Consider the following 26,934-nt stretch of genomic DNA (forward strand, 5'->3'; position numbering starts at 1 on the left):
ACACAAAGAAACAAAACCCAACCCATTTTAAAAAATAATTATTTTGTCAATTTATTCTCAAAGAATGCCAAATATGAACATTATCATTTTATTCTCTGTCTAGTATAAATATGATGTCAGGTAAACTGGCCAATACTGCCCTTTTTAAAGGGCACTATAATGAATAGCATGTTCCTTGATGATACACATGTTTTTAAAAATATATGTTTTGAACTAATAATAATAAAAGCAATATTTAAAAAGAACAATGGAGCACATTTTGAGTCTGTTTTTGCTTGTTCTGCAGGATTAAAAAGAAAATAATTTTGCAAAGGAATGGGGAATCTAATACTTTAAACTTGTTCTTGCTTTCAATATGTACTTTCACCAATGTTTTGGCAAGAACCACAACTAAATAAGTATTTTTTTGTTTAATTTTCCAACTACTGTGAAAGGATAGGGTTGTGCTTCTCTCCTTTCATTTGACCTAATTTTTTAATTGAAATTATGAAATGTTGAGAATGGGCAGTCATGTAATTTGTCTGCTATGTGAGTCTATGCTGTAACATGACCTTTCAAATACTTGAAACTGGAAACTGACCTGTGAAGACGTGTTCCACACCTTCCTTTCTGGCCTCAGGCCATGCAGATCCTGACTGTGCAATAGAGTGCTAGAAATATTCAAAAAAAGCAGCTTGTTATAGTATTTGATGGAAAGATAAGGGAGGGTTGTGTTAAAAAATGTATAAAAACAAGTTACTACATATGTGTAGGGATTTTTAACCTGCCTGTAGCTATCTGTCTTCCCTGTTGCTTTTAAAAGACCGAAAGCATTCCCCGCAGCTTTAAGTTTCATCATTTTTACAGAACAGGAATAAGGAAGAGACCTAAACTGTGACTTCAAGACGTTCCAGTGAAAAACAGAAGTGCTGAATGAACTTAACTTCTTAATGGCCAGTGAGGAAAGATCCTGCACCTGTAGATTGAGCTTTTTCACTGATTGCAGGTTTTCAGGAGCTTTCAAACCAGGATTTAAATTACATACTACTGAAATAATTTTTCTATCTTTTCTCTAACTAGTGTATCTCATTAGCTTAGGCTTGTCCTGATAGAGTAAAGCAGAAATAATCTGGGTCTTCTGAGATCATTTATTTTTGTTATATTTTTAACATCTGTATCGTGTTTTACTTGTACTTTTTTGCTTTTAAGTTCCTGTTCTAAACTAGATTATCCAAAATGCGTAAAAATTCTTATTCTGATTATTTGGCATTTAAAAAGTGCAATCATAAATCAATGTTGTGTCAGAAAATACATACTTAAAGTAAGGCACAGCATGTTTTTCAATATGTTACAGTTTTTTTAAAAAGTATTTGTTCTTCTTAAAACCAGAAAAGATAACTTCACATCCTCTATTAGGGAAACTAACTGTTACTGCTAATAGCATGTACTATCAGTGAGGAAATTAGGAAACTTCTTTAGGTTCTTACATCTAAATACATTTCTGGAGCAGGAGCAGCATTCTAGTGTACAAGATTTAGTTTATATTCTGTGATGACAGATTGCAGCTAGCCATCACTTTTCTTAGTTCTTAATAATCCATTATTTCTAATAATGAACCAGAGTAAAATTTTGTGTTTGTGTTTCAAACCTTATGCTGAACTTTGTAAACACAGAGAGAATAAGTTGCAGTACCTATAGTAAAGCTGCTGAAGTTTTCCATGGGTTATTTCAGATTCTTAAAATTTGCTCAGTTTGTCATTTCAGCTGCAACGTGGTACCAATGAGTCCAGGCAAGGAACAAATAGGTTTCCTGCAATGGATTAGCCATTAAAAACACAAATTCACAACAAGAAATAACCTAAGGGGAAGTATAGCTTTTCAGGTAGCTGAGATTTTGGTTGTTCTCATGCTGTTCTCTAGTATTTCAACTTAAGGTGATGGAAGCTTGGTGTTTAGAAGGAAAGATCTCCTTAATTGCCAGTTTGCTTCAGTGAAACTTTAGAGGATTTTGCAGTTTCACTTTGTGAATGGGATGTGTTACATAGTTAAACTAACCAACCTGTAATATTTCATTGGCTGGGAGAGTTAAAGCATTTAATCTAAGTGGAAACTTCTACTGAATACATGATTCTTGGTATTCTATTGGACTGATGCATGTGCAGTTTGTGTGGTATTTCAGTCTTCATATATCTACAGATGCTTGTAGAACAGGGTTGATACATGTGCATAGAAAGGGATGTATATAGAATAGCATAAAAGGTTTTAGTCTCATTCATTGTTGAAGTTACTCAGTGATGTGTGCTGTTTCTTTTCAGAATTATTCCACATTCCAAAATACCCTTTTTTTTGGCATGAATTTTCTCTCTGTGGGCAGTAGGAGGGCAGCATCTAATTTGTAACTGTAAAATGATGCTGTAAGGAATTAGGAAATGTCCAAAGTCATGTTCCTTGTGCTTTTAATTTCCCCCCTATTGTGCATATGTATGTAATTACAGATTTGTGTTCTGTTTTTTTCTACAGCATCCCCACCTCAGTCATTGCACAGAAATGACAGAACTTAGTAAAGGAAGCAGTTACTTAATACTTAGGTTTATGTTTGCGTTCATTTGTAGCTTTGCGTCTCTTTTGAAAGTGCTTCATTCAAACTGTTAGAAAAGTTAAAGAGTTGCATGCTATTCAGTGGAGTTGCGTGCTATTCAGTGGAATTGCATATCATTCTGTAGAAATTTTGTGTCTGAGCACTGGGCAATATCCATATCAAGAAGGGAAGCAGCAGCATTTTGTATTGTGGAGACCAAAGAGAGTTTAAGACTTTTTTCCCAAGACCATAGGAGATGATTGTGGCAGAGGTGGTGACAGAATTATTACCCTGCTACTCCACTTTATGTCACTCTTTAACACTCATCAGTATCTCTTCCTTTAACATTCCCCTTCCTGTTGCTTTTAAACCTTTTTCATATAGCCTGCACAGTTGTCCTTCCTGGTGGTGTTGTGCACAACCAGTGTTTGCATGGGCCATTATTTGTTGAGGGCTTTCCCTTGGAAGAAAGGCCGATTTTTAGGAACCCTTTATTTTTTGTTTCACTGAATTTAAGTGAAAGTTACTGTTTCTCCTATGGCTTCACTGGTCTTCACAGCGGAGTTGTGAGCTTGAGAATGATGTTAGATGTGTCACATATTAATAATATGTGACATGATTTGGTGACATGGTGTCATGGCATCTGAAGTGAAAATATGTCTGGTTCTTCCTATATTGAAGGCCCTGACACATTTATTTAATCACAAATTTTAAAACTTTCAGCATGGATCCCTACTATGCATATCTTGTACCCTGTCACAGTAATGCTCAAATTATATTGCCTGTTGAATTTTTACACTTTCCCTGTTGGAATTTTATATCAAGGTTTTTTTCTGTTTCACTGTGTTAACTCTGTACAAATGGTTTTGGACAATTGAAGCTGCAAGCAAGCCAGCACATTTCTCTTGTAGTTTGTGTATGGCAGGAAACCTAGGACCAAGGAGTGACATTGTCTTGCTACTATTTATCTAATAAAGTTGTTTCTTTGCTTTGTGAGATACATCCTACACCTATCCTACTGCATTTAGGAGTTACTGTACAGCTGTTACACTTGAGGAAGATTTTTCAGTCTTGTTTGATATGAGAGGGCTTTTATTGTCAATAATATTGGAGGATGGATTTTATGACATATAAAGACATACATGACCAACACCTAGCAGAAGTATTTGTGTAGATTTGTAAGAATTTACAGACTTTGGCAGCTTGTGAGTTGTACAATCTTCAGGTTTTTTACCTATTATATTTTGTTCTTTGTTTTGTTAGAGTGGGTTTAATAAGAGTTGCTAGAATGTCAGTATGTTAGAAGAGATGCTTTCTTGCCTATTATGAAGTGATGTTTCCTATTCAGTGAAGGATGTCAGGCTGGGTACATAACTCATCATGTCTGATCTCCGTAAATTATGCCCCAGTAAATCAGTATTTCTGGGGCTTAATCTAAGACTTCGCAGATGTACATGTAACTTCTTAAATGGAGGATTTAACATAATTGATAGCAAATGACACACAGAGATTTGTGAATTCCTTTTGGTAACATAACTGGGAATGGATTTTTTTTTTAAATGCTTTAGTTTTCAATTTGATTATATTCCATCAGACATCCTAATTGAAAAGGAACTTATTTCTGGAATAACTGCTTAGCTCAAGAACAGTGTGTGATAATTCATAGTCTGCTTTTAGTAGTGTGCTGTCTGGATAAGAGGGCTGTGTTGCTTTGAAATATCTTTGGTTTTTACACTTTCCACAGTATCCTTTTCTGAAATAGTTATCTAAGAACCTTGCTATTCCACTAGTATTATCAGTTTAGTCCTTTTACTGTAGAGTGGCTACCTTGTAGCCTTATTTGGTAAAAGTTTTGTTTCTGGTGTTTCTGAAGTAATTATCATATCTGCCTTGTCAGACTTTTTTGCTTTATGCTCTTTTTGTTGCCAGATGAAATATTTTCTATTTTAACAGACACTGGCAGACACTTGAAGGTTTCGGAATTCTTGGACAACTTGGTTGAAAGATTAACTTTCTAAACTTTCTGCAATAGTAGTCAAGAAAGTTGTTCAGTCTGTGGGTGTCTCTTTCTCTGGGGTGGGGTTAGGGGGGGAAACCAAACAAGGATCAGAACACTGGAGTTTATTTACTGCTGTAGATGGTAATTTGAAATTTTATCTGTATAAATGATGACCATGTTTGAAATATTTATACAAGCAGCAGCATTGTAACAGCTGTGACCAAATGAAGGCCAAGTGTTTTTCTCCAGACTCTGCTCTGAGTGGCTAAAATAGAAAAAAGGGCAAATAATGGTGAAAATATTTCCCAGAATCACAGAATGTTAGGGATTGGAAGGGACCTTGGAATATCACCTAGTCCAATCCCCCTGACAGAGCAGGATCACCTAGAGCAGGTCATGCAGGAGCACATCCAGGCAGGTTTTGAATGGCTCCAATAAAGGAGGTTCCACAACCTTTCTGGGCAGCCTGTTGCAGTGTTCTGTCACCCTCACCGTGCAGAAGTTTTCCATCATGTTTACATGTAACCTCCTATGCTCCAGCTTTCACCCATTGCCTCTTGTCCTATCATTGGACATCACTGAGAAGAGCTGAGCTCCATCCTCCCAGGACGCACACTTCATGTATTTATAAACATTAATGAGGTCAGCCCTCAGTTTCTTCTCCTCCAAACTAGAGACCCAGCTCCTTCAACCTTTTGTCATAAGGCAGCTGTTCCACTCCCTGGATCTGCATTGGACTCTTTCAAGCAGTTCCCTGTCCTTGAACTCAGGGGCCCAGAACTGGACACAGCATTTCAGATGCAGCTTCACCAGAGCAGAGTAGAGGAGAGAGGAGAACCTTTCTCGACCTGCTAGCCACACCCCTTCTAATACACCCCAGGATGCCATTATCCTTCTTGGCCACAAGGGCACATTGCTGGCTCATGGTCATCCTGTTGTCCACCAGGACTCCCAAATCCTTTTCCCCAGACCTGCTCTCCAAACAGATCAGCCCCCAACCTATACTGATATGTGGGGCTGTTCTTTCCCAGGTGCAAGACTCTAAACTTGTCCTTGTTGTATTTCATTACATGTCTCCCTGCCCAACTCTCCAGCCTGTCCTGGTCTGGCTGAATGGCAGCACAGCCTCCAAGTGTGTCAGCCACTTCTTCCAGTTTTGTGGCATCAGCCAGCTCGTTGACAGGGCACCCTGTTCCACTGGAAACAGGCCTTCAACTAGACTCCTTTGCTTACATCGTCTGCCATATAGAAGGTATTAGGAAAAAGGTATTTTCCGGTCTGAAGAGCCAATGCAAAATAATTTAGGAGGAACCACTTATCATGAGCATCAACTTAACAGATACTCCTTTTTTTCCCCCAGATTCCTTGTGTTCTATAAAGTAAATTTGAGCAGACAGGAGAATGAATTAATTTGCTTACAATCCAGGTAGTGCAATGTAGGAGCTTTCCTAATGTGAACTCTACCCTGTAATGTAAATGTACCATGCTGCAATTGAGCAGCGCTCAAGGTTTTAATGCATTTTCAGTTACCAGCCACCTATACTCAAACTACAAGGAAAAATTGCATCTTAAGGATTTTGTTGTTGTCCTTGATATCTACACCTGTTCAGAAGAAATTCTTTCTTTCTTTCCCCCATGCATTTATCAGCACTTGTCACCAAAAAACAGTTCTGGTTTTTACCCTATAGCTTAGAGCATCTGTAAACTCTTCATAATCTTAAAATAATTATTCAAATTTAAAGTATTTCACTCTGATTCTAACAATTGTTCAGCCAGATGATTTTAATAAGTTTGAACTTAAGCTTTAGCAACTCATTTCCACTCCCTTCCTCACCTTAAGGACTTCAGACTATCACTGTGAAGAAAAAGTCTGTCTATTCTCAAAGCACTTATCAAACCATATATTATAAAGAGCACGGTTTTTGGATGTGCAGTCACAGGAAAAACCACAAATGGAAATGGTACAAATCCACACCCGCAGCCATTCAGATACACACAGAGTATGTTTCCCTCAAAGTTAAAGCAAAATAGAACCCAAAGTTAAAATGCATAATGTATTTTTTTAATGTATATGGTTATAATTTATAGGGATTAGTTTATGTACATCTGATGTGAAGTACTGTAAAGAGAACTTAGAGTGCATTTGTTTGAATGATTAAATTGTTGCAGTGTATTCAAATCAATACACTACCTTGTACAGCTATAATTTTGTTACTGCTAAACCAAATGTCTTTGCACATATCTCACTGAAGATCAAGCATACTTTGTTTTAAAAAAGAGGAAAGGTACCTTTGATTATGGAAACACCAAGGAGTCTGACAAATTTCTTTACTGGTTAAAATATGGCATTTCTCATAGATAGATTTCTTAGCATATGAGTTTGTATTTAGTGTGTCTTTTTGGATGTAACACAATCAGAAGGAAGCCAACAGCTGTCACTGCTCCACTAATCACAATTTCTCCCCATTCAGCTTCTAATGTCTATTCTGTTTTTGTTTATTCTGCTTAGATAATTTTTCTGTCTCTGCACAGCGTAGCCTGTAACACTTTCACTTATCCATTGCACCTAAAATTAACTCTTAGATTTGGGTATCAATGTAATCAAGAGGCCTGTTTTGTAGTGTAGTGGTACAGAGATTTCTGGGCCTTCTTTTGGAAGATAAGCTATATTTTCAATATACATGTCTTCATTGAGTTGAAGTCTGTGGAAGTTCAAACTTCTTTTACAAATTAGTTGCAAAGTCCTGAGGAAGGGTGATGAGTTTTAAGATACCCAGTCACAGAGAGTATTTCTCACCTCTGTTTTATTCAGCGAGACAATGTGTTAATTTGTCATGTTGGGTATATTTTCAGTTTAATTTAAAGATTACAAGCTATGGAGTCAAATTTTTATACTTGATATGATTCTGATATTTCAAGTTCAGGGGAACTTTCAGCTTTTCATGTCATAATTTAGGAACACAAGTTCTGTGACTTCTCCCTGAGAGGAACTGCCTTTGTCCATATGTTGTATAAAGCAGTGGTCTCCAAACTTTTTTGATTGCACACATCCCTAGCAGTAAAATCTCTTTGAGCACGCTCCCTCAGTATATGTATTAATAGACTATATACATGTACTACTATATATATCATATATATAGGTACATTATAAAGCATAGAAATATAAAATGGATGAGATAAATATGAAGTAAACTCTATTTAGAAAATACACTTTATTTATTAGTGGTGCAAATGATATTTTTCTCCTAACGTCCCAGTAGATTGTCTTGCACAAAACCTGGAGTGAACACACCCTGCTTTGGAGACCACTCATATAAGGAAACAAAGGAGGCCAACTTTGTTACATAAGCTATAATATTATCTTTCTGCAGTTGGTGTGTGTCCATCATGTCTCTTTTACTCGTTTAATCATATTAAATTCAGCCTGTTAAGTTAGATGCTGTAAGTGCTGTAACACCTATTTTTCAGTCTAATCAGAAGCTACAAAGGTCCCAGAGGCAAAGGGATTTTTCTGTGTGCACACATTTCAATGCATGGGGTCGGGTACAACACTGCAGCAGAGTGAAGCTTGTCAGTGGGGTTGTTCCCAGGGAAGTTGGATGCTTGTTTTAGTTGCTTGGAACTGGACATGACTCAGAGCGTTAACTATGTGTTAGGTTTGTGCACCTTGCACAACAATTTATGTAGCTATTATGCTTTGTTAAAAGAACTGCAATGAGAAGTGCTGATATCATGTGGGGTTTTTTAATGGATTTCCAAATGTATGCTCTCTGCAGAGTCATCTTTATCTTTTTTACTCATTAGCACTGAGTCTGTTCCTTTCCTCCTTCAGAACTCCAGGATTTGAGTCTCTTGCTTTTCATTTGGCTCTTATGACCTAATTTATTACTCGAACTCTGAATAATATCCTTCCCAATGCTCTCGTGTCACCTCTTCAAGGTCAACTCCCTAGGAAACTTTCCAATTTCTTGTGATGTAGCCAGTGCCATAGATAGTTAGATTTTCATGTTTTTTAACTAGTCCAGGAAGATCTGGATTATGAGCTATTATTTGTATGTTAATGAGCAATCCACTTGAATCTGTTCCTACTTTATTCTTTATGTAAATATTTTCACACAAAAATGAGCGCTGTGGTAATGTTACAGTAATTGAAGAGCAGTCTCCTGATGTTTGGAAATTAGGAAAATGTTTTGATTGAGTAGTTTTTGAGGCTTCTCTTTTTCTATTCTGGAGAATTTTGTTACTGCAAGATTTCTTGTAGAATGGGATGTAGTGGATCAGTGCTTATAGACTCTTTAGATCTAAGGTTTGGGGTTCTTGCCACTCACTAAGTCATACTGAGGTGCTTGAGAAGCCTAGCAGTCAGTGACGAGAGCAACCTTTGTGTCAGGTTGGCATATGGGTGGCCTGAGTGGCCTGCTGTGTGAGCCTGTCTTCCCCGACAGAGTGGGAAACCTTAGATGATAACAATCCTAACTTAGATGGCTTGGGAAGTCCCAAAAATTTAGATGGGATGAATCTCAGTTTAGCTATTTATTATTCAGTTGCTATAAATGCTAAGGATGCTGATGTCTTTGGCCAGTATAAGCTTTGCTGCTTCTGTGGTCTTCAGAGCCTTTACCTAACAGAGGAATAACCAATTGCTTAAATGTTTCTCAGGACACTTTGCCATTTTGTGTGACAGTTACCAAATAGTTTGATGTTGAAGAGCAGCTCTTTGCTGTACCCTACTGCATGTTACTACTTTTTTCTAACTCCATGCAAGAGTTCAGTATGTTGGTTGTAAACAGCCTAATAGGAGAATGGTGTCAGAGCAGAAAGTCAGTTCAGTGACTGTCAGATTGTAGCAGTGCATGAGCAATAACAGCTTTGTGTCATTATGGTCAAGTAACTGGTCAATCCTGTAGTCCTTAAAAGTACTGCTGCTTTGTAATGGTAATGTACTGCTGCTGGTAATGCTGCTCTGCTGACACAAGAAGGAAAGGAGAGTGCAGCCTGGAAGGATTGTGTAACAATAAAGATGCTGCTTGTTCATTGTTATTTGCCCTTCCATTGAATTCTTGTTCCATCTTTTGAAAATGGATACATTGCAGCATTGACTAATACATGTTAGTATTACACATGCTCAGGCACATGCAACTATATAGAGAAGTGTCTTTAATAAAAACACTGGGAACATAGGATAGGCTAGTCTTCACCAGACACTGATCACCTGCATTTCAGTGTTCCCACTTTCACAATGGCAATTAAGCTATTGAGGACTGTTTAAAATGATACCTATAAAGTCTTTGTGCTGCAACATAAAATTTTGCAGTCTGCTTAGGTTTTGTTTTCTGCAGGAAATTATTTGAAAGTGATAGTTTAAAAAAAAAGTTGCTAACTTGCTACACTTTCAAGATGGACCTTTCCTAGAGACTTTATTTCAGTTGCATGTCTTGCACAAAGAGGAAAATTAATATGAATACACTGCAGAAATCTGAAGAAATGCCTGGAGTAGCTTTTCTGTATGTCCTAGCATGATTATCAAAGGTTTGATATTAGCCATTTGTAATGCATTAATTCCTGATAAACAACAACCAGTGGTTTTGTTGTTTGTTGGGGTGGTTTTGGTTGGTTTCTTTTAGTATACTGATTCTAGGCTTAACTCTTATGTTGTACTCAGTATAATGAGGGCCAGCTCTAAGATCAATAGATTCACCAAATATGATCAAGGTAAGAGTGAGTCATCCCTTTACACTGTCTGTCCCCTTGGCTTTAAAAATTGTGTCTCAACCATCTGATACTGAGAATATTAGAAGCAGATTCAGCAAAGAGTTACTATAAGCATCATGCCTGATAGTAAGCCAGAATCCTCCAGTCAGTCATTTCTCAATTACCATCATTTTTGCTATACACTCTTTATGTTTGGTAACCACAGCTCTAGGCCATTTTAATACTGTTTGTCAACCATCCCATACTTTCCACATTGCAACATTTAAATAGTTTTTTGGCAGCTATTGTTAAATGGTGCTAGATTCAGCCACCTAGACGCAGGCCTACAGTTGTATTTGACATGTCTGAGGATGGCTGACTTATCAAGGGCTTAGAAGGGTATGATACAGGTTCCATAAGACTCCTCCTACACTGAAGGATGATTGAAACACCATGGGGGCATATCACATGTCTGTTAACTGTGTACACATCCGCACATCTTGCTGATCATGATGTTTAATCAGCAAGTATATATTTCTCTAAAATGTGTCGCAGCATTGTCCTTTATAATCTGAACTTGTGTCCCAGTTTTCAGTATCAGGACGTCCCATAGTTGATAACATAGCCTCCAATTAAAGAATGACTGATAACCCGATATCGGTACGCTCTTATACTGAAAAACTGAGACAAATGGCACCAGCATGTAGTCTGAGACTGCTTGAATGTCGGCTTCTACATAGGAGATGCATGTTGAAATTTACATTACAGACAATGGAAATTTAAAGATTTGTTCAACTCACTCCAGTACAGACACAACTATCTTATGGGTAAAGAAGAAGTTATATAGAAAAGGAAGTGTTATAGAAAAAGATAAAGAAGTTTCTATAGAAAAGCATCCATACATGGCATGTACATAGATGTCCTTACTCTGGGATTTTTAGAGGCAAACTGCTGCTTTGGTCATCTTGACAGAGTTGAATGTGGTTGCAGTTGAATTAGAGCACAAGAAAATTGTGGCTACTTGAATATGAGTCATTCTCTTGCTCAAGAATTCTTTATTAGTTGAGTTCATCCTTGCACTCTGTCTGCTTACATCTTTAATGTTAACAGTCTTGAAATGTCTTGTGTACTCAACTTCAAACCAGCCAAATAACCCCTGCAATTAGCAGTAATTACACCCCCCCCACACACACCCCTTTTCCCCCCTCCTCCAAAATGTGCATGATCCAGACAGGGTAACACCACAAAACTTGTTTATTTTGGCAATGATTTTGTTTCATTGCCTGGATAAACAACATTACTTACAGTCCGTTCACAAGTTGCATTACTTTGTTAAAAGTCCCCTTAGTAGTAATGGTTTAAAAATACAAGACAAATTCTAGTGAAGTCAGTGATCATGTTGATTCATAATAGCTGAGAACCCAGTTTAGTAGCTGCATATTTTTTGTCTGTACCATTAAGTCTTGAGTTTAAAAGTTCCTGTTGAAAATTTTTTCCTGCAGTGAAACAGAGGAGCCGTCTGAAGTGTCTTCATTATTATGTCTAGTGTTTTAGGATGTAAAAATTTGTTTGATAAGATCTTATAATATTTGAGCATCTACTGATAAGCACTATGAAGGTGACAGTGCACTGGACCCCTTTCAATGTAGTTCTTCTGTATCCCTTTTTTAGTTGGAAATCGGGTGTAATGGAATATGCCACCTTGAACTGCATTAAGTAGATTTTTTCTTCTACTTACGAAAATTCTCAGTTGTTTTAGTTCTTTCTCCCTGAATAAGTGTTAATGCACCCACTGAAGTAACTACTGCATTTTTTCACAAGATGAAGATTTGAGCACAGAATAAGGAGAAACAAAACCTTGGGAGTATATAAACAAACTAGATTTTGGTGTTCTCACTCACAAAGGGTTTTCATCAGGTCTGATAAAAACAGCCTCTGATAATAAAGACGGACACTTTGAGTAAAGATGTTGTTTGAAGTATGCCCCTTATCTATACTGTTCTGTAATTCCCACTCGTGATTATTACTTGTAAAAATATTACAGTTTAAATTCATGCCATTTCAGGGGAATTGGTATGTGTGAAAGCAAATTTTAAACTATTTAAACTAACAGTAAATTAAATAAAACTGTTTACTGGAGAGATTTAAATATGGCAACTCCTCAATTAAGTTTTTTACTTTGTATCTTTTTGGTGTACTTGAACTGATAAAAGTGTGCACTGTTGCTCTACCTACCTCTCCTATACTGATTTTTCCAAAAAATGTAATCGCATAGTACTATGCATATTACAGGGTTCTGAGTTCTTGCCTTGTACTTAAGCCATTGTTTATGCAGATTGAGTTCAACTAAGTGAAACAGAGGAGAGCCTCAAAACATCTTTCCCTTCTTGTTGAATACTAGAGATTTCCTTAAAAAAGGCTGTGATGGGGAGGCTTATCCCACACACGGTACTGCCATTTGTCACACACCCTGACTGCTCTCTCAGCAGTAGCAGAGAAGCATTTCTACAACATTGCTCACATCTGGAATCATGCCTGGTGGTGTCTTCACTGTTTGAATAACAGTGGCACATAACATAGGCTTTGTGGGTGGTAAGTAGGCGATTCACGTGAGCAGAGCATCACAGGCCTGTCTTAAGTGGTTAGCAGGGAAGAACATTTTTCATCTGCTGCTAGAGCTCTTGCCATCAGATTTGCTTTTAAGAATTGTGCTTGGCTGTTGCAATAGAATGTTTCTCTTAGAAGTTGCCAAAATACAAACATTAGAATAAATGTAGAGGTGAATGTAGAACTGTTACCCTTACTAAATCAAGGCTACTTAAATTTTCTTACTCTGCTTCCCCAATCACAAGCTGGTAATATCAAGACTATCTTAATATTACCTTTAAAAAAATTAATTGGTGACATAACTGGAAACTTCTTTACATAGTATCTCTGAATTAAAACCAGGAATCTAAAGAGATTAGTAGTTACAAAACTGGGAGACAAAAAGACAGATGTTAAAAAAAAAAAAAAGAACAAAAGAAACTAACCAAACAAAAAAAAAAATCCCAACCCCAAAAAACCCTAAACAAACCCACCCCCAAAAAACCCAACTAAACCAAACAGACACACAAAATGCAACAACAACAAGCAACCAAAACCCCAACTCAAAAGATGTAGGGGAATAGGGACGAGTCCAAATGGGAGGATATCATTACCATAGCTCTTGCCTCTGTGCCTTTTGTGAGTAACAGAATTTCTGCAGTTAGAAAGTAAAAATAAGTTAGGAGCAATTGCACAGATCTATATGTAGCACTTACGAGTTTCCACATTTACCTAAAGTATAATTTTTTAGAGGCACTCTATTGTAAGTATGTTGTATATGGCACTGTTTCCTCTCACTGATGTCGGGTTTTCTTCCCTGTGAAAGACTGTGGAAGGCCTGTGTGCTAGTCCCTGCACTTCCCATGTGTTTAGTAACAGCATAGATGAAAGATGCACAGGCAGCTATGGAGCATGTAGTAATGCTGGGCAACTCTGGAGTACTTGAAGACAAAAGTAATCTAATTTGTGATGCATCCAGTAGAAATACTGTAATGTAATGAGCAGTTTTAAGATTTTCCTTTGAGAGCCTGTTGATGTTATTGAATAGTGTTTACACTTGAATTCAAGTAGAAAGGACAAAGAACCATGAAGGAAAGTGAAATAGAAGCTTGTGTATTCCCTTGTATTTGCAGTCACATAAGGAATGCTTCGAAACACAACTTCATTTTCTTCACATTGGTTGCAGGTTGATCCATTCTAAGGGCTTTTTTTGGTAAGCATGGGATATTTTTTAAGGATTAGGAAGATTTAAGTGCTTGAAATTTGTTTTGTTACACATTATTTTGATTAAATCAAAAGGTTCAGACTTGATTTAAATTAGTTTATCTGTAACTGTTCAAGGTCGTTTAAGTATCTTGAAAACAAATTTGATTATGTAATTACATGGACAAAGTGCATATCAGTGGTTTCCAAGTTTCTTTCTTGATTATTCCATACCCTGTTCTTGTATTTTCAGTGCACATTCGTGAGCATTATTTGGATACATATTGCAAATGCTTTCCTTTTTCTATGCATCCAGCTTTTCTTGATGCACTTTCTCTGCTTGGCTCGTTTTGAACAGTGACATCCACCAAGCTGTGCCAGGCTGGAGAGAAACCGAAGCTTGTTTTTACCAATTAATTGTCCAAGGATAAGAAAAATACTTAAAATGTTTCTAATTCCTCAGACCTGTCTTTACATTTCTAAAGCGTGGATCTTCATTTATATCAAGAAATTGTTAAATTTGTTCAGTTGTATGTTGGCTGATCCTTAAGAGACAGTCAAGAGACTTAGCTTACATAAATGAGGAATTTGTTGTCTTTGTTAGGTCCATTAATACTTTCTTTGTTTTGTTTGTGAGATACCCACACACGAACTGAAATGTCATCTCGCACAGATCTATCTCTATGTTTTTATCACACTCCATGCAGCTAGAGAGTTTCACACCATAATGGATATTTTAATTCCTTTTTTTCCCTTCTCCTTTGCAGAGGAAATGTCAAGAGCCCAGTGAGAGTCAGGCTCCAGTGTGCCCTTTGTGAACATATGTGCAAACCCAGCATCTTCTAATGGTCTTTTCCAGGGAATGGGTCTGGGTTTTGTCAGGAATGTCCCTGATATATCTGGCAGTGTTCAGGCATTCTATTTATTTAAATTCTTTAACCTCAATGACAAAATGAAACAAAGCAAAAATTTTCATCAGAAGCTGAGCTATTCCAACCTATCCTGTTCCTATCTTAAGTGGTTGTTTCCTTAGGGCTCTTTGGTCTTTGTTAACCTGAGATTTGCCTTGTCTAACAAAAGTAGCATTTCCTTCCCTGGCTTTGTAGACCTTTACTCCTCTTCAGCTCACTTTTCTCAAATGATCTGTGTGTGATTCCAGCTCTGGTGCAGTTGCATGCCTGTGATTTCCAGTACCAGTGTCATAATCATATGTAGCCCTTTCTCCTGGCTATAAACTGTATCAGGAAACATTGCAATTTGTGTGGATATGTTCTTATTATACCAGCTTAAAATTATCAGATCTTTTATTTCAGCATGTTTCATTCACAATTTTGGGGGGGATTTCTGTATTTGTTTTTGAATTATTATTTTTTAAAGTTCTTATATTTGCCATTTGAGATTTTCAGCTTTTCAGCTTAGTTTAGCAATCACGTCCTCTTTGTTTTTACATATAACTTTGAAGTTATATCTTTCTAATTTTTTTATTATTATTACAGGATGTTATATTCTCACAATAGATTTAATGTATTCTTATTTTCAGTTACATTAGGTCAGACCTTCAAGGGGTGACTGAGTAATTTACACCACATGATAATACGAGCAGCTTGGAATTTTTATTTTGTTTTATGTAAACACTGAGAAATTAAACATTTTTCATTATTTAGCTCTCACTAGACCTTTCAGTGGCATTTGTTTTCACTTTTTTGCACAAAGTGTTTGTAGAAATATCCTAAGCAAACAGTTATGAAAAGGGATCTAAATTAGCTCTTTTTTTATTGGTATCTTCCTTCATGACATTTTTAGCACAGACTTTTGTTGGCTTTTTGTGTATCCATTGTTCACCTGATGGGCTGCTGCAGGAAAGAAAAGACTGAAGAGTGCCATGTAATGCACAGATTCATGTGTGAGGTGGCCTTCCAGACACTGACTGCTTTATAGGAACAGGAGCTTGAAGAAATTATTTTGGTGGAAATAGTTGGTATATTTATATTGTTGAAAAGGTGGATTTTGCATCTTAATTCATTGCCTAAAGGCTTGTGACAGCAGGAGGAAAAATATGTGTTAACAGACTTCTTGTACACAAAGAAAATTCCTCAGACTATTTGTTTGCCTTTGTTACACTGTACTTCTTTCAAGCATAGAATTGCTGTCCCAGTAATGCTACTTTGCATTATTTTATTGTGCAAAGTTACTTTTGCATGAAAGGAACCTCAGCTTTCAACCTTACTTAGGCAGGTCTTTACAAGTACCTAAAATTCTTTCTATGTTGTCACTAATACAATAGACCTGCTTGTTTGTGACTGCTCAGGGAAAAGTGGTAGCAGAGAAAGAGAGCCTTCATGTTTCAGTTACCGCTGGGGTCAAAAAGCCTTCATTTTGCCCTGAAGTAACAGTCGCCATGTAAGGACATCTTTTGTGCACTCAGATAAAGTCTGAACATCATTGGGACCCAAAACAAGTGGGGCCTGTGTTGGCATGGATCACCTTCTAAAGTCAGCTGGGCCTCCTAGAATAGTGCTACAGCTGGAAGTACTTTCAGTTTATATAAAATGAAAATATGAGACAAGATGGATAGAATAGTCACTATACATTTACAGAACAGGGTAGAAAAACAATTCTGTCTGTTTACGTTTGTGCATTGACCTGTCTGCTGATCAGGAGTCAGTGGTCCAGACTCTGTCAATACAATGTGAGGGTGCTCCGTAAGGAGCCCAGCTGATGTGCCATTTCTTGAGCACTCTTACTGAGCTAAGCAGGTTATGCAGCTGGGTTGGAATGTCCTACTTTGTCTTGTGACATACAACACAGGGACTCCTTATCCAATATTGATGTTTTGTGGTATTAATAATAGCAATAGGCTACAGTCGCCCAGAGATTACACCACTTGGAATAATAAGCACTAATTGCCTTGCCTTGTAATTCAATATAGACCAAGCAATATCAATCCAGATAAATGCTGTAATTAAAAGTCTAGATTTTTATTAATTTATTTCTACAGTCAAAAATCTTATCATAAAGTTGACAAATGTATCCTAGTTTTCAAAAAATCTTTGATTTCTGAAAAAACAGCCTTAGTTTGTCTTGAATGAAATCTGACAGTATTTTTCCTACATTATTTAGTTCTTGAAAATGTTGACAGCTGAGCTGGATTATGGTTGATTATAAAGTCCTACATCATACTTTCAGAAAGTGCTGAACCATGCCTTTTACTGTTTATATCTTTTGAGTTAAGAAATATTTTTCATTTGATGTTGACTTTTTTGTGTTTCATCTGATAATTTATTTAGCTGTAAGTGTGCAAGTACTGGCTGGCACAGAAGTAATTACCCTTCTTTCTATATTAAAGTTAAAAATACTTTAATACTTTGAAATTTATCTCTGAAATAATTTGGTTGGAATCTCTCAGTATTTTTAGGATCTTGATGGATGGGTATACAAATTAGCTTCTTTTATCTGAGAGAAATGCTAAGCAAAAATACAAATGCTTAGTAAGATGTGGCTTTTCCAGAGAACAACCAGAGCTTTCAGTGAAAAAACCAGAAAATTTATCCCCAGTACTGTCTACTCTCTGGTGAGGTTTTCCCTAGTCTTCTAAGGAAGTGTAGGTGGTCCATGATTTTCAGAAATGGGAAGCTGACTAAATAGGAATACCTGTACCAAAGTATGAATAAGAGGTGCAGCCAAGCACGATATTTATTTAGCATCATGAAATAAAGTATGTGGGAATTCTGAGGGAAGAATGTGCTTGTCCTGTTTGTCATGGAGACATGATGTGAACTGGGCAGAGGTCAGAAGGAGGGTTTGTTGTAGAAAAAGGATATGAACCAAATAGAGGTCCCAAGAGAGAGAAGAGGAGGCAGGTACACGTGCATGTCATATGAACAGTCATTCTTCCGATGCTGGAAGAATGAAGGCTCCCAGCCCTGTTCCTTTCTTCTTCAACTTCTGTGTATTATGTGGTCAGGTAATGCTAAAGTCTTTTACAAAAATTTCTCTCTCTACTTTCATTTCAGTTATTTGCCACCTTCCATGCATGAATGGAGGCCAGTGCAGTTCTAGAGATAAATGCCAGTGTCCTCCTAATTACACTGGTAAACTTTGTCAGATTCCTGTGCAGACTGCCAATGCTCCAAAACTGCACCATCACCCACAGCAGGTGAACAAGGCTGCAGGATCACAGATTATCCATTCTACTCATACTTTACCACTGACGATGTCTGGACAGCAAGGGGTAAAAGGTAACTTTTTTCTTGAAAGATATTTTTTCCTTTGGACTTGATTTTAGCGAGCAGTTTTGGGTATCCAACTAGTAACCATAGTGATCTGTCTACATAGTCTGAATCTTGATACCACAACTTGAATCATGAGTTCCCCAGAATGAATGGGAAGTATTTTGCTCAGTGACTGAAATAATAAGAAATAACAATGCTCTTGAGAATAGTTTGTAATTAAATATGCTTTGCTTTGTGATGGAATTGAATTCAGAAGGATAATGCAGGCGACTTCTTCTAGGAGTTTAGACCTATGGCTGATCAGAGTCTATAAATTGCAGTATACCTACAAAGACAGTTGTACATGATTCCATAGTTAATGGTAGAGGGAAGAAACGAAATTTAAACCTAACGTAAAGCTAAAAATACAATCCATGTTTACCTTAGTTAAATCATTTGGTAGAGTCCTATAAGTTAATTTTGTGGTGAAGTTTTGAACACAAGCCGTGATATGATCCAATTAAACACAGCATTCTTTCCAGGTCATGTAATGATTCCATAGGAAAAAATGGTGTTTTCTACTGCTATTGCCATGAAGAAGGCAGAGGATCAGAAACAAGAAAAGCTGTGTTGTTAATCAAATTTTGCCCAGTCACAGAAAGTTTCAGCTTCAGAGTTCCATTTCCCCTGGAACTTTTTTTGTGAGGTGACAAGTTCTGATGACTATGAAGAGAAGTGTTGAATTTGTTTCTGGTGTGTCCTATGACTTTAGACACTTTTTCATCTGGGTGAGTTCCTATCCATATGGAAAGACTCCTGCAATTTTGTTTCACAACATTAATTAATGTGGAGTGAGTTTGTTTGAATTGCCACATTGATTGATATATTTTTTTCCTTGTTGATGGTAACTTTACAATTACCTCTCCAAGACTGCTGCCCCTGAGTTTTAAAAAATGTATGGGGAAAAGATATGAGTAGGCTCAGTTCCTGGCGACTAGTTCCTGAATAACTTTGGTGAAAGAGGCCATATTATTTCTACGCTTGTGATAAATTTAATCTAATGTAATAATTCTGTTTTCAGAAAGGGGCATAACTGTCAAGGAAGTGTTGACAGTATTCTCCTGGAAACATAATATTTTATAAATACTTTTAAGTATCTGCTCCATCTTTTCAATGGATTTGTTCTCTAGGGACTGCTACACAGTCCTCTGGGAAATAGTTTCCACCGACACATTGGAGTATTACTCCCTAAAACGTTCAAGAACTTTTCTGACTTCTGAGAGAGGATTAAGAGAAGACGAGAATACATTTAGCAGAGCAGCAATTTATTACTATGACCATTTAATTTCAGATGAAATTGTTTTAGACAACATTGTGGACCATGAAAAAATATTTTAAGAGAGCTGTTTTTCAGGAGTAGAGTTGCTGCCTTAAACCACACAGTGGTTTCTTATTGTTAAAGAGTCTGATCTCTTAAATTTATTTTTTTTCCTCTGGTCCTCAAGTCTTCATGGAACTATCAGCAGTCACAATACCTTTTCTTCTCTTTCTATGCCCAAATGAGATTGTTGGATTGTGGAGAAAGGAATGTTCCTTTTCTTTCAAGGAAAGAATGAAATAATTCATCCTGAAATGGCTGGCAGAAATAAAAATTAATCAGCACATCTAGGCAGTGATCCAAAATATGGAGAAGATGGTAGTAATAATATTGCATGGGAAGAACCAGCCTTAGTGTGATGGTTTTATGTGAATTGATAGGTTAAAGCAGAGCAATTCAGTTATGTCCTCTGAAGGTTAATACAGTTTTTTATCAGATGGAGATTTAACATCTGGAGAAACTAGTTCAAGGGATCTCTTTTCATGCATTAAAATCTGAGATAATAAGTTGGGGGGTGAGTTTCATGCTTTTCACAGCCAAGCTATTTTATCTTGTCTGGCCCTGCAAAACCCATGTAATAGCCTAAGGCCTTACTGCTTCTCCCTGTGACACTGAATCTTTTCCTTATGGGCTCACCTGTAACTCATCCAGCATAAATTTTACTTGAAGGCTTTTTTCTGCTACAGGCAAGATCTGAAGAGCCATTAAGGTCCTGTAATCATATTTTGCTGACCACCTTTTTCTTGATACTTCTGTCTGCAATATGTTGAAGTTTTATAAATGAAACAATGCAGGACAGAGTAAAAATAATGTTGTTTCCTTTTAAGAAATTTCAGTGTAAGACCAATCAATATTGAAGTGTGCCTATTGAAATGAAAATAATGTGACAGATCAAAAGCCATTTCTACAAAATAATATCATTTTAAAGTACCTAAAATATTTGAAATGTGCTTCCTGGGAAGTGGAATTGTGAGACTGCAGTTTGTGAATGAGAACAGAAAATGCCTACACAAATTCTGAGGCAAGGATTACAATTCAGAAGATTCAACCATCCAATGTGCATTTTAGAGGAAGTACGTTCAATGATATTTATTGGCTCTCGATGTTTCAAAGAGGAGTTAGGTCTAATGGATTGTCTGGCCCCGAGTTGTCTCTGCAGTGCTTGCTGGTGAGAAAGACCCAGCCAGATGCAGTAAATGCAAAGTTTATTATTACAGTGTGCCAACAACAAAACTTATTACACACCTCTCCTCCCTGCCTACCCACCCTCTGCAATAATTTGAGTTACATTTGTGTTTAAATGATAAGAGGCTGGAGCATCATAGACAGTTCTATGCACACTGGCTGAAGTTTTCTCAGTCTATATAGCCAGACTTGAAACTACAGCTGTATTTTAAAAAACAGAAGCATCTGAAAAACATTTCTTTCCCCCTTTATCTGCCAAATCCTGAATTCAAAGTTCATCAAAGGGATTGGCAATTATAGATGGTTGAGATGCTGGCAGCTCTTGTAGGGGCAAACTTGGGGTTTGGCAGGTATATCAAGGTGAAGGGATGAAATCTGAAGCTTTTTCTATGTTCCAGAGAAAGATGATGGATCTGAAAAAGAAAATAAAGTTTACTATATATCCAAAAATAACTCAGTAGAGTTTGAATTCTGGAACTTTAAATGGGATTCTTATTACACAGTATGACCACAAATATTAGTGTCACACCAGCCAATTTAGACATCCACGTTTATATAGCAATCTGTACAATCCTATATTGTTGCTCTTTTCTGTGTGAAGACTTGTAGGGTTTTTTGGTGGGTTTGTGTTTTGTTTGGGTTTTTTTGGTGGGCTTGTGTTTTTGTTTTGTTTTGGGTTTTGTTTGGGTTTTTTTCTTTTTTAATTTTTTTAAATTAATGATATTTTATTTAGGTTTCATTTATATTTCTGTCACTTTAAGGCACTTTGTAAAAATTCTCATGTACAAAAAAGAAATGCCTTAAAGGTGCCAAAACTTGTATTTTTAAACATACTTTATTACCAATTTTTCTTTATGTGCTTTTTCCTTCAATTGTTTTAGTGAAATTTCCTCCTAACATAGTGAATATCCATGTGAAACATCCCCCTGAAGCCTCAGTTCAGATCCATCAAGTTTCAAGAATTGACAGCACATCAACAGGACAAAAAGCAAAAGTACCTCAGCCAGCACAACCACAGGTCTCTTACCAAGGTCTTCCGTATCAGAAGACCCAGAAAGGACATACTACTTACACAAACCAACAACCCATTCCTCATATGTTTCCTGTTTCAGTTAAAACTCAGCTTGGGCGTTGCTTCCAAGAGACTGTTGGGACACAGGTAAGAAATGTATACTAAGGCTTTTGAGACAGGTATCCTTAAAACACTAATATAAAGAAAAAAATTCACCAAGCACCAGGAAAGGATACATCTGACTTTTTTTTCCAAAAGAAAAGTATTTTGAGAACGTAAAATGTTTACAAAATAACATGTTTCTGAACCTCCTTCTCCTTCAATCTAATGTATTTTCTGCAGGTGTGGATCCCTGACATTCTGATTTCATTTATTTTAAAAATAACTAGCCTAGCTCTATCTCCTCTGATGAAACAACTGTGGTTACACCATCTTCCATGGCTTATACTGTTGTTTAGTTTAATGAGTCTTTTTGCATGCGTACCTCCACAGGCAGTGTTTTTCAAGGAGTTGCAGTTTTCATTGAAATCCCTGTTCAGCAACGTGGTGCATTTTACAGTATTGCAGGCTGTTTTGAATCTGTTAAAATGTGACTATTGAATGGGTAGAAAAATCATGAAAGCCTGTGTTTGCTAGAGCATTAAAACCTTCATTCAGTTTAAAATATGTTCATATCAGTTCTTACATATGACTATTCAAAACTTCATATCTTCTTTCAGATATTGAAAACATTTTAATAAATTACATTTTACGTTAGAATAAGTTAGAATTTTCACATTTTCATATATATGTATATAGGAAAAAGGCATCTTTGAAGAGATTGTGAAAAAGTTAGTAAGACACTGTTATTTATTGTTTGTCACCTGGCTAAAATGTGACTTTTCAGATTGCTGTTGGTTTCTTTTTAAGGTTGAATACATGCCTAATGCTGAAATTTTGTGGTAGATATCAGAAAAAGCATCCAATTGTTTTGAGGGATGATGTGAGAGAATAAATATGTTGTTTTATGTAGGCTAAAAAAAAGTACGACTCCTTCATTGAAGATTTGGATTCTCTGTATGCTTTGAAGTAGAAACTTAAATTTATCATGAAGGTTACTCTGCCTTTGATCCTTCCAGTAATGTGCATACAAAGTTAGTCAATTTTCAAACATCTAACCCCAGTCAATTTTCAGTATGTTTCACAAACTTTTTTAGATGTCGGAAGCAAAATTCTCCGAAGATTTTACCTGCACAGAGCGTACGGTCTTCATTCCCCTAAAAGGACAGCACCCATCATCCTTGAAATGCAGGACTAGAGCAAAATGTCCTTTACAAGTGTTTCTGGTATCTGTCAGTGAATTTTGTGATGCTGAGAGTTAGAACTGATGGCAAAGAAACTCCCAGGCAGTGCACACAGACACACACACACACACAAAATAAAAGAGAGAGGGGTGGGAAAGGATGGGAGAGACCTCACTCATAGCGGGGCAAGGAACTTTGAAGAGGCTCAATAATGGGGAGCAGGCAGGAGCAGAAGCAGGATGCAGGCAGAAGCAGGTTGAGAATGTAAATACACTTGCATTGTCCTCATGTCTGACTTGGAATTCTATTAAATGCTCACTCTCCAATTTTTATAATTTTTTTTTTGTGTTCCCCTGCAAAATGTCTGCAGTGCTCTCAAGAAAGGGTATTGTCTTCTAGTATTCTATTCTTTTTACTCTTACATAGATCTGTTCTAAAATAATGTTAGTTTTTTTGTTTGTTTGATATTTCCTTTGCTAAATATGAGAGTTCTTTTTATTTGTTCAGATAATATGCTAAATTGAGCTTTCTGGAGTTTATTCTGGATAATTTTGATATCTGTACTTTTTTGAGCAGTCACCACTGTTTGGTGAGGTGGATTATATATTTGGCTTCAGAAATGTTTTATTAAATATCCTGGAATCAGAGGTGACTGTACTGTCTTTAGAGCAGATTGATGGAAGGGGCTGTGTGTGGCATCTTGTAGGCAAACCAACCAAGATAATAAAGACTTCGCGAAACTTACTTTTGATCCAGGCTGAAAGCACAGGATAAAAACAGTGTCAGAATCTCTACTGTTGTTTTTGTGTGTGTGTAACCTCTAGCATTCTTTGTTTCTCTTCATCTATTTTTCTCTCCTTCTTCCTTGAATTTTCATCTGGTTTTCAGTTATAAGTCCTCTGATTTAAATGCTTTGTTTTTTTCGTAATCTTCTATGGAATATTTTTCATCTTCTAACATTCTCCGTCACCTCACCTTTAGTTGAATTCCTTTAATGTATCTCATTCAGAAACAGCAGTCCTGCAAAAATAGTAGGATAGTTGCTATACTCAAACCCCAAGGCAGCCCAGGCATGTTTTCTGCCCATATTTCCAGCACAGCACAAACTATTAAAGTTAGCAACTGGAGCCACCCTGTACTGAATCTTGGAGGTCATTATGGTACAGATAGTTGAAGAATCTGAGCATATTCTCAGGCCTCTGATCACTCCTAATTAACATCATAGAAATTCTTCCTGATCTCCTGTACCCTTAGTTGTTTATAGTGACTAACCAAAGACAACAGTCACAAGAAAAGGATGGTAAATGATGTGTGAAAAGATCTTGATCTACAAGCTTAGAGGGAGACAGGAGCTAGAGGAATGACACTTCCTAGAGAGAACAAGAAATCAGAGTAGATAAAGATGTACAGTTCATAAATACGTATACTCTCTCAGCCAGTCCTCACAAAGGAGGTGCTTTAGCCCCCTAAGCTTTTCATGTTGCCATAGCTTACCTTGTTATGAGATAGCTTACTATGATATGTCCCATACAAAAGTTGTGTTTCATCAAATGCTTTCCTAGTGCCAAAGAGGTTTTTGCAAGGTATATCATAAATCAACAGTTAAGCTGCAGGTCAAAAACCTACTTTTGTCATAAAAATCAGTTAATAAAGCTTCACCTAAACTTTACCTTTTTAGAGAGAAAATAGTGTTGAGGAAACGGAGTCTTGAAGCTGGGAAACACAATGGAAGCGGTAGGATAGAAATCCCACTTAAGATGGAAAACAGTAAATGTCTGGAGAGAGCTCTGTTACAGTGCCCTCAGAAGCTGGTGATTCAACATGGTGTTGTGCAAGGTCCTTTACAGCCATGTAGTTCTGTGTTTCTGTCAGTCAAGGAGTCTGTCATCTTAGACCACTGATTCTCTAAGTCCTATTTAAAGAGCAAGCAAATAAGGATGATTATGTTTCTCTTCCTGAATTCAATTGCTCTTCTTTGGCAGCTTTTCATTTTAATTCTAATTAAAATGCCTGTATTATGACACTGAATATCTGATTATTTACCAAAATACTTTTACAATGTCAGTAGTGCATCTAGCAATGATTCTGTTGGTAATGTGTCCTGTTAATTTTGCATATAATTACTTGACTTATAAATCAAGAAAAGAATGCAGTTGCCTACTATCACCAACAATGAATATAAAGATAACTAAGCACTGCTTTCTTTTCCCCTTCAGGATCAACCTGAAGTGTCTACCAAGTGTATTAATGTGTTTTCCTGTGGTTAGTGCATTTCAGTATTTTGTCTAAAATAGGTTTTTTTCTCAAAATTCATTTGGTCTCTTTTTTGCTTAACTGTAAAGAAGGAGGCATTTTTTGCAAAGCAGCAAGCCATTGGAGAAGCTGGTGTTTCCAAATGACTCAGGCTCTTTCTAACTAGATTCAGAAGTAATGCTGTTCTCTTCAGCAGGTATTTTAAAGCATCAGTTTTACCAAAGGAGACTTCTGGTGATCTCAGCATCTAGAAATGAAAACCAAAATTAGGAAGATTTATTACTCCAAAGAGAGAATGATATCAAAGTTCCTTATATGGGTGAAGGCAACTTACACCATGTTCATTGACAAGGTGACCTGCTTAGAGGATGAGGGAATGGCTGTGCTGGTTGTAGATCTGGACTTTAGTAAAGCACTTGGGACAGTCTCCCAATGCATCATCTTGGAGAAGCTGACTACTCATGGCTTGGATGGGTGGATGCTTAGCTGGATAAAAAACTGGCTGGATGACTGGGTCCAAAGAGTTGTAGTGAATGGAGTTAAATCCAGCTGGCAGCTGGTCACTAGTGGTGTCCCCTAGGCTCAGTAGTGAGGCCAGCTCTCTTGAATATCTTTATGAAATATACTTGGATGAGGGAATTGAGTGCTCCCTGAGTAAGTTTGCAGATGACACTAAGCTGGAAGGGAATGTTTATCTGCTTGAGGGTAGGGAGGCACTACAGAAGGACCTGGAGAGGCTGGATTAATGGGCTGAAGCCAATTGTATGAGATTCAACAGGGCCAACTGCTGGGTCCTGCTCTTGAGTCACAACAATCCCATGCAATGCTGCAGGCTTGGGGAAGAGTGACTGGAAAGCTGCCCAGCAGAGAAAGACGTGGGGGTGCTTATTGAAAGCCAGGTGAATATGAGCCAGCAGGGTACCAAGGTGGCCAAGAATCCTGTATCAGGAATAGTGTGACAAGCAGGAACAGGGAAGTGATTGTCCCCTGTACTCAGCAGTGGTGAGGCCACAGCTGGAATACTGTGTTCAGTTTTGGGGTCCTCACTACACAAAAGACATTGAGGTCCTGTAGTATGTCCAGAGCAGGGCAACAAAGCTGGTGAAGGGACTGGAGAATAGGCTTTATGAGGAATGGCTGAGGGAATTGGGGTCTTTGATGCGTGGAGAAAAGGAAGCTGAAGGGAAACCTCACTGCTCTCTACAACTACCTGAAAGGTGATTGCTGAGATGTGGGTGTTGGTCTCTTCTCCCAAGTAACAAGTGATAGGACAAGGGGAAATGGCCTGGAGTTGCACCAGAGGAGGTTTGTGTTGGATATTTTTCATTGAGAGGGGACTTTTCCAACTGAAGCGAGTCTGTGATATTTCAGTGTGATCGTAACGCTCACATGTCCATTCAAATGTGTTTCAAATGCAGCTTAGCTCTGATAAATAACAAGTATTTCTGATAAACAGATGTTAGTTGGTTGTCATCTTTAGTGAGATAAATTTCTATGGAAAGAGTTTATTTAATAATGTGTTTCAGTAATGTCTTTTACAGAAAACATTTGTTTTAGATAGAGAAACACTCTTCTT

General features: G+C 37.2%; 1 protein-coding gene across 1 annotated transcript in view; it reads left to right on the top strand.

Moving 5' to 3' along the window:
* LTBP1 (latent transforming growth factor beta binding protein 1) overlaps window positions 1-26,934 on the top strand; it is a 191,475-nt gene that overhangs the window by 66,508 nt on the left and 98,033 nt on the right. Inside the window, exons 6-7 of the mRNA XM_054398281.1 lie at window positions 18,050-18,274; window positions 21,692-21,969. Coding sequence (XP_054254256.1) covers window positions 18,050-18,274; window positions 21,692-21,969 — 503 coding nt within the window. The remainder of the gene's footprint in view (window positions 1-18,049; window positions 18,275-21,691; window positions 21,970-26,934) is intronic.

Source organism: Indicator indicator, chromosome 2 (genome assembly GCF_027791375.1).
Source record: "Indicator indicator isolate 239-I01 chromosome 2, UM_Iind_1.1, whole genome shotgun sequence".
Classification (NCBI taxonomy): Eukaryota; Metazoa; Chordata; class Aves; order Piciformes; family Indicatoridae; genus Indicator; species Indicator indicator.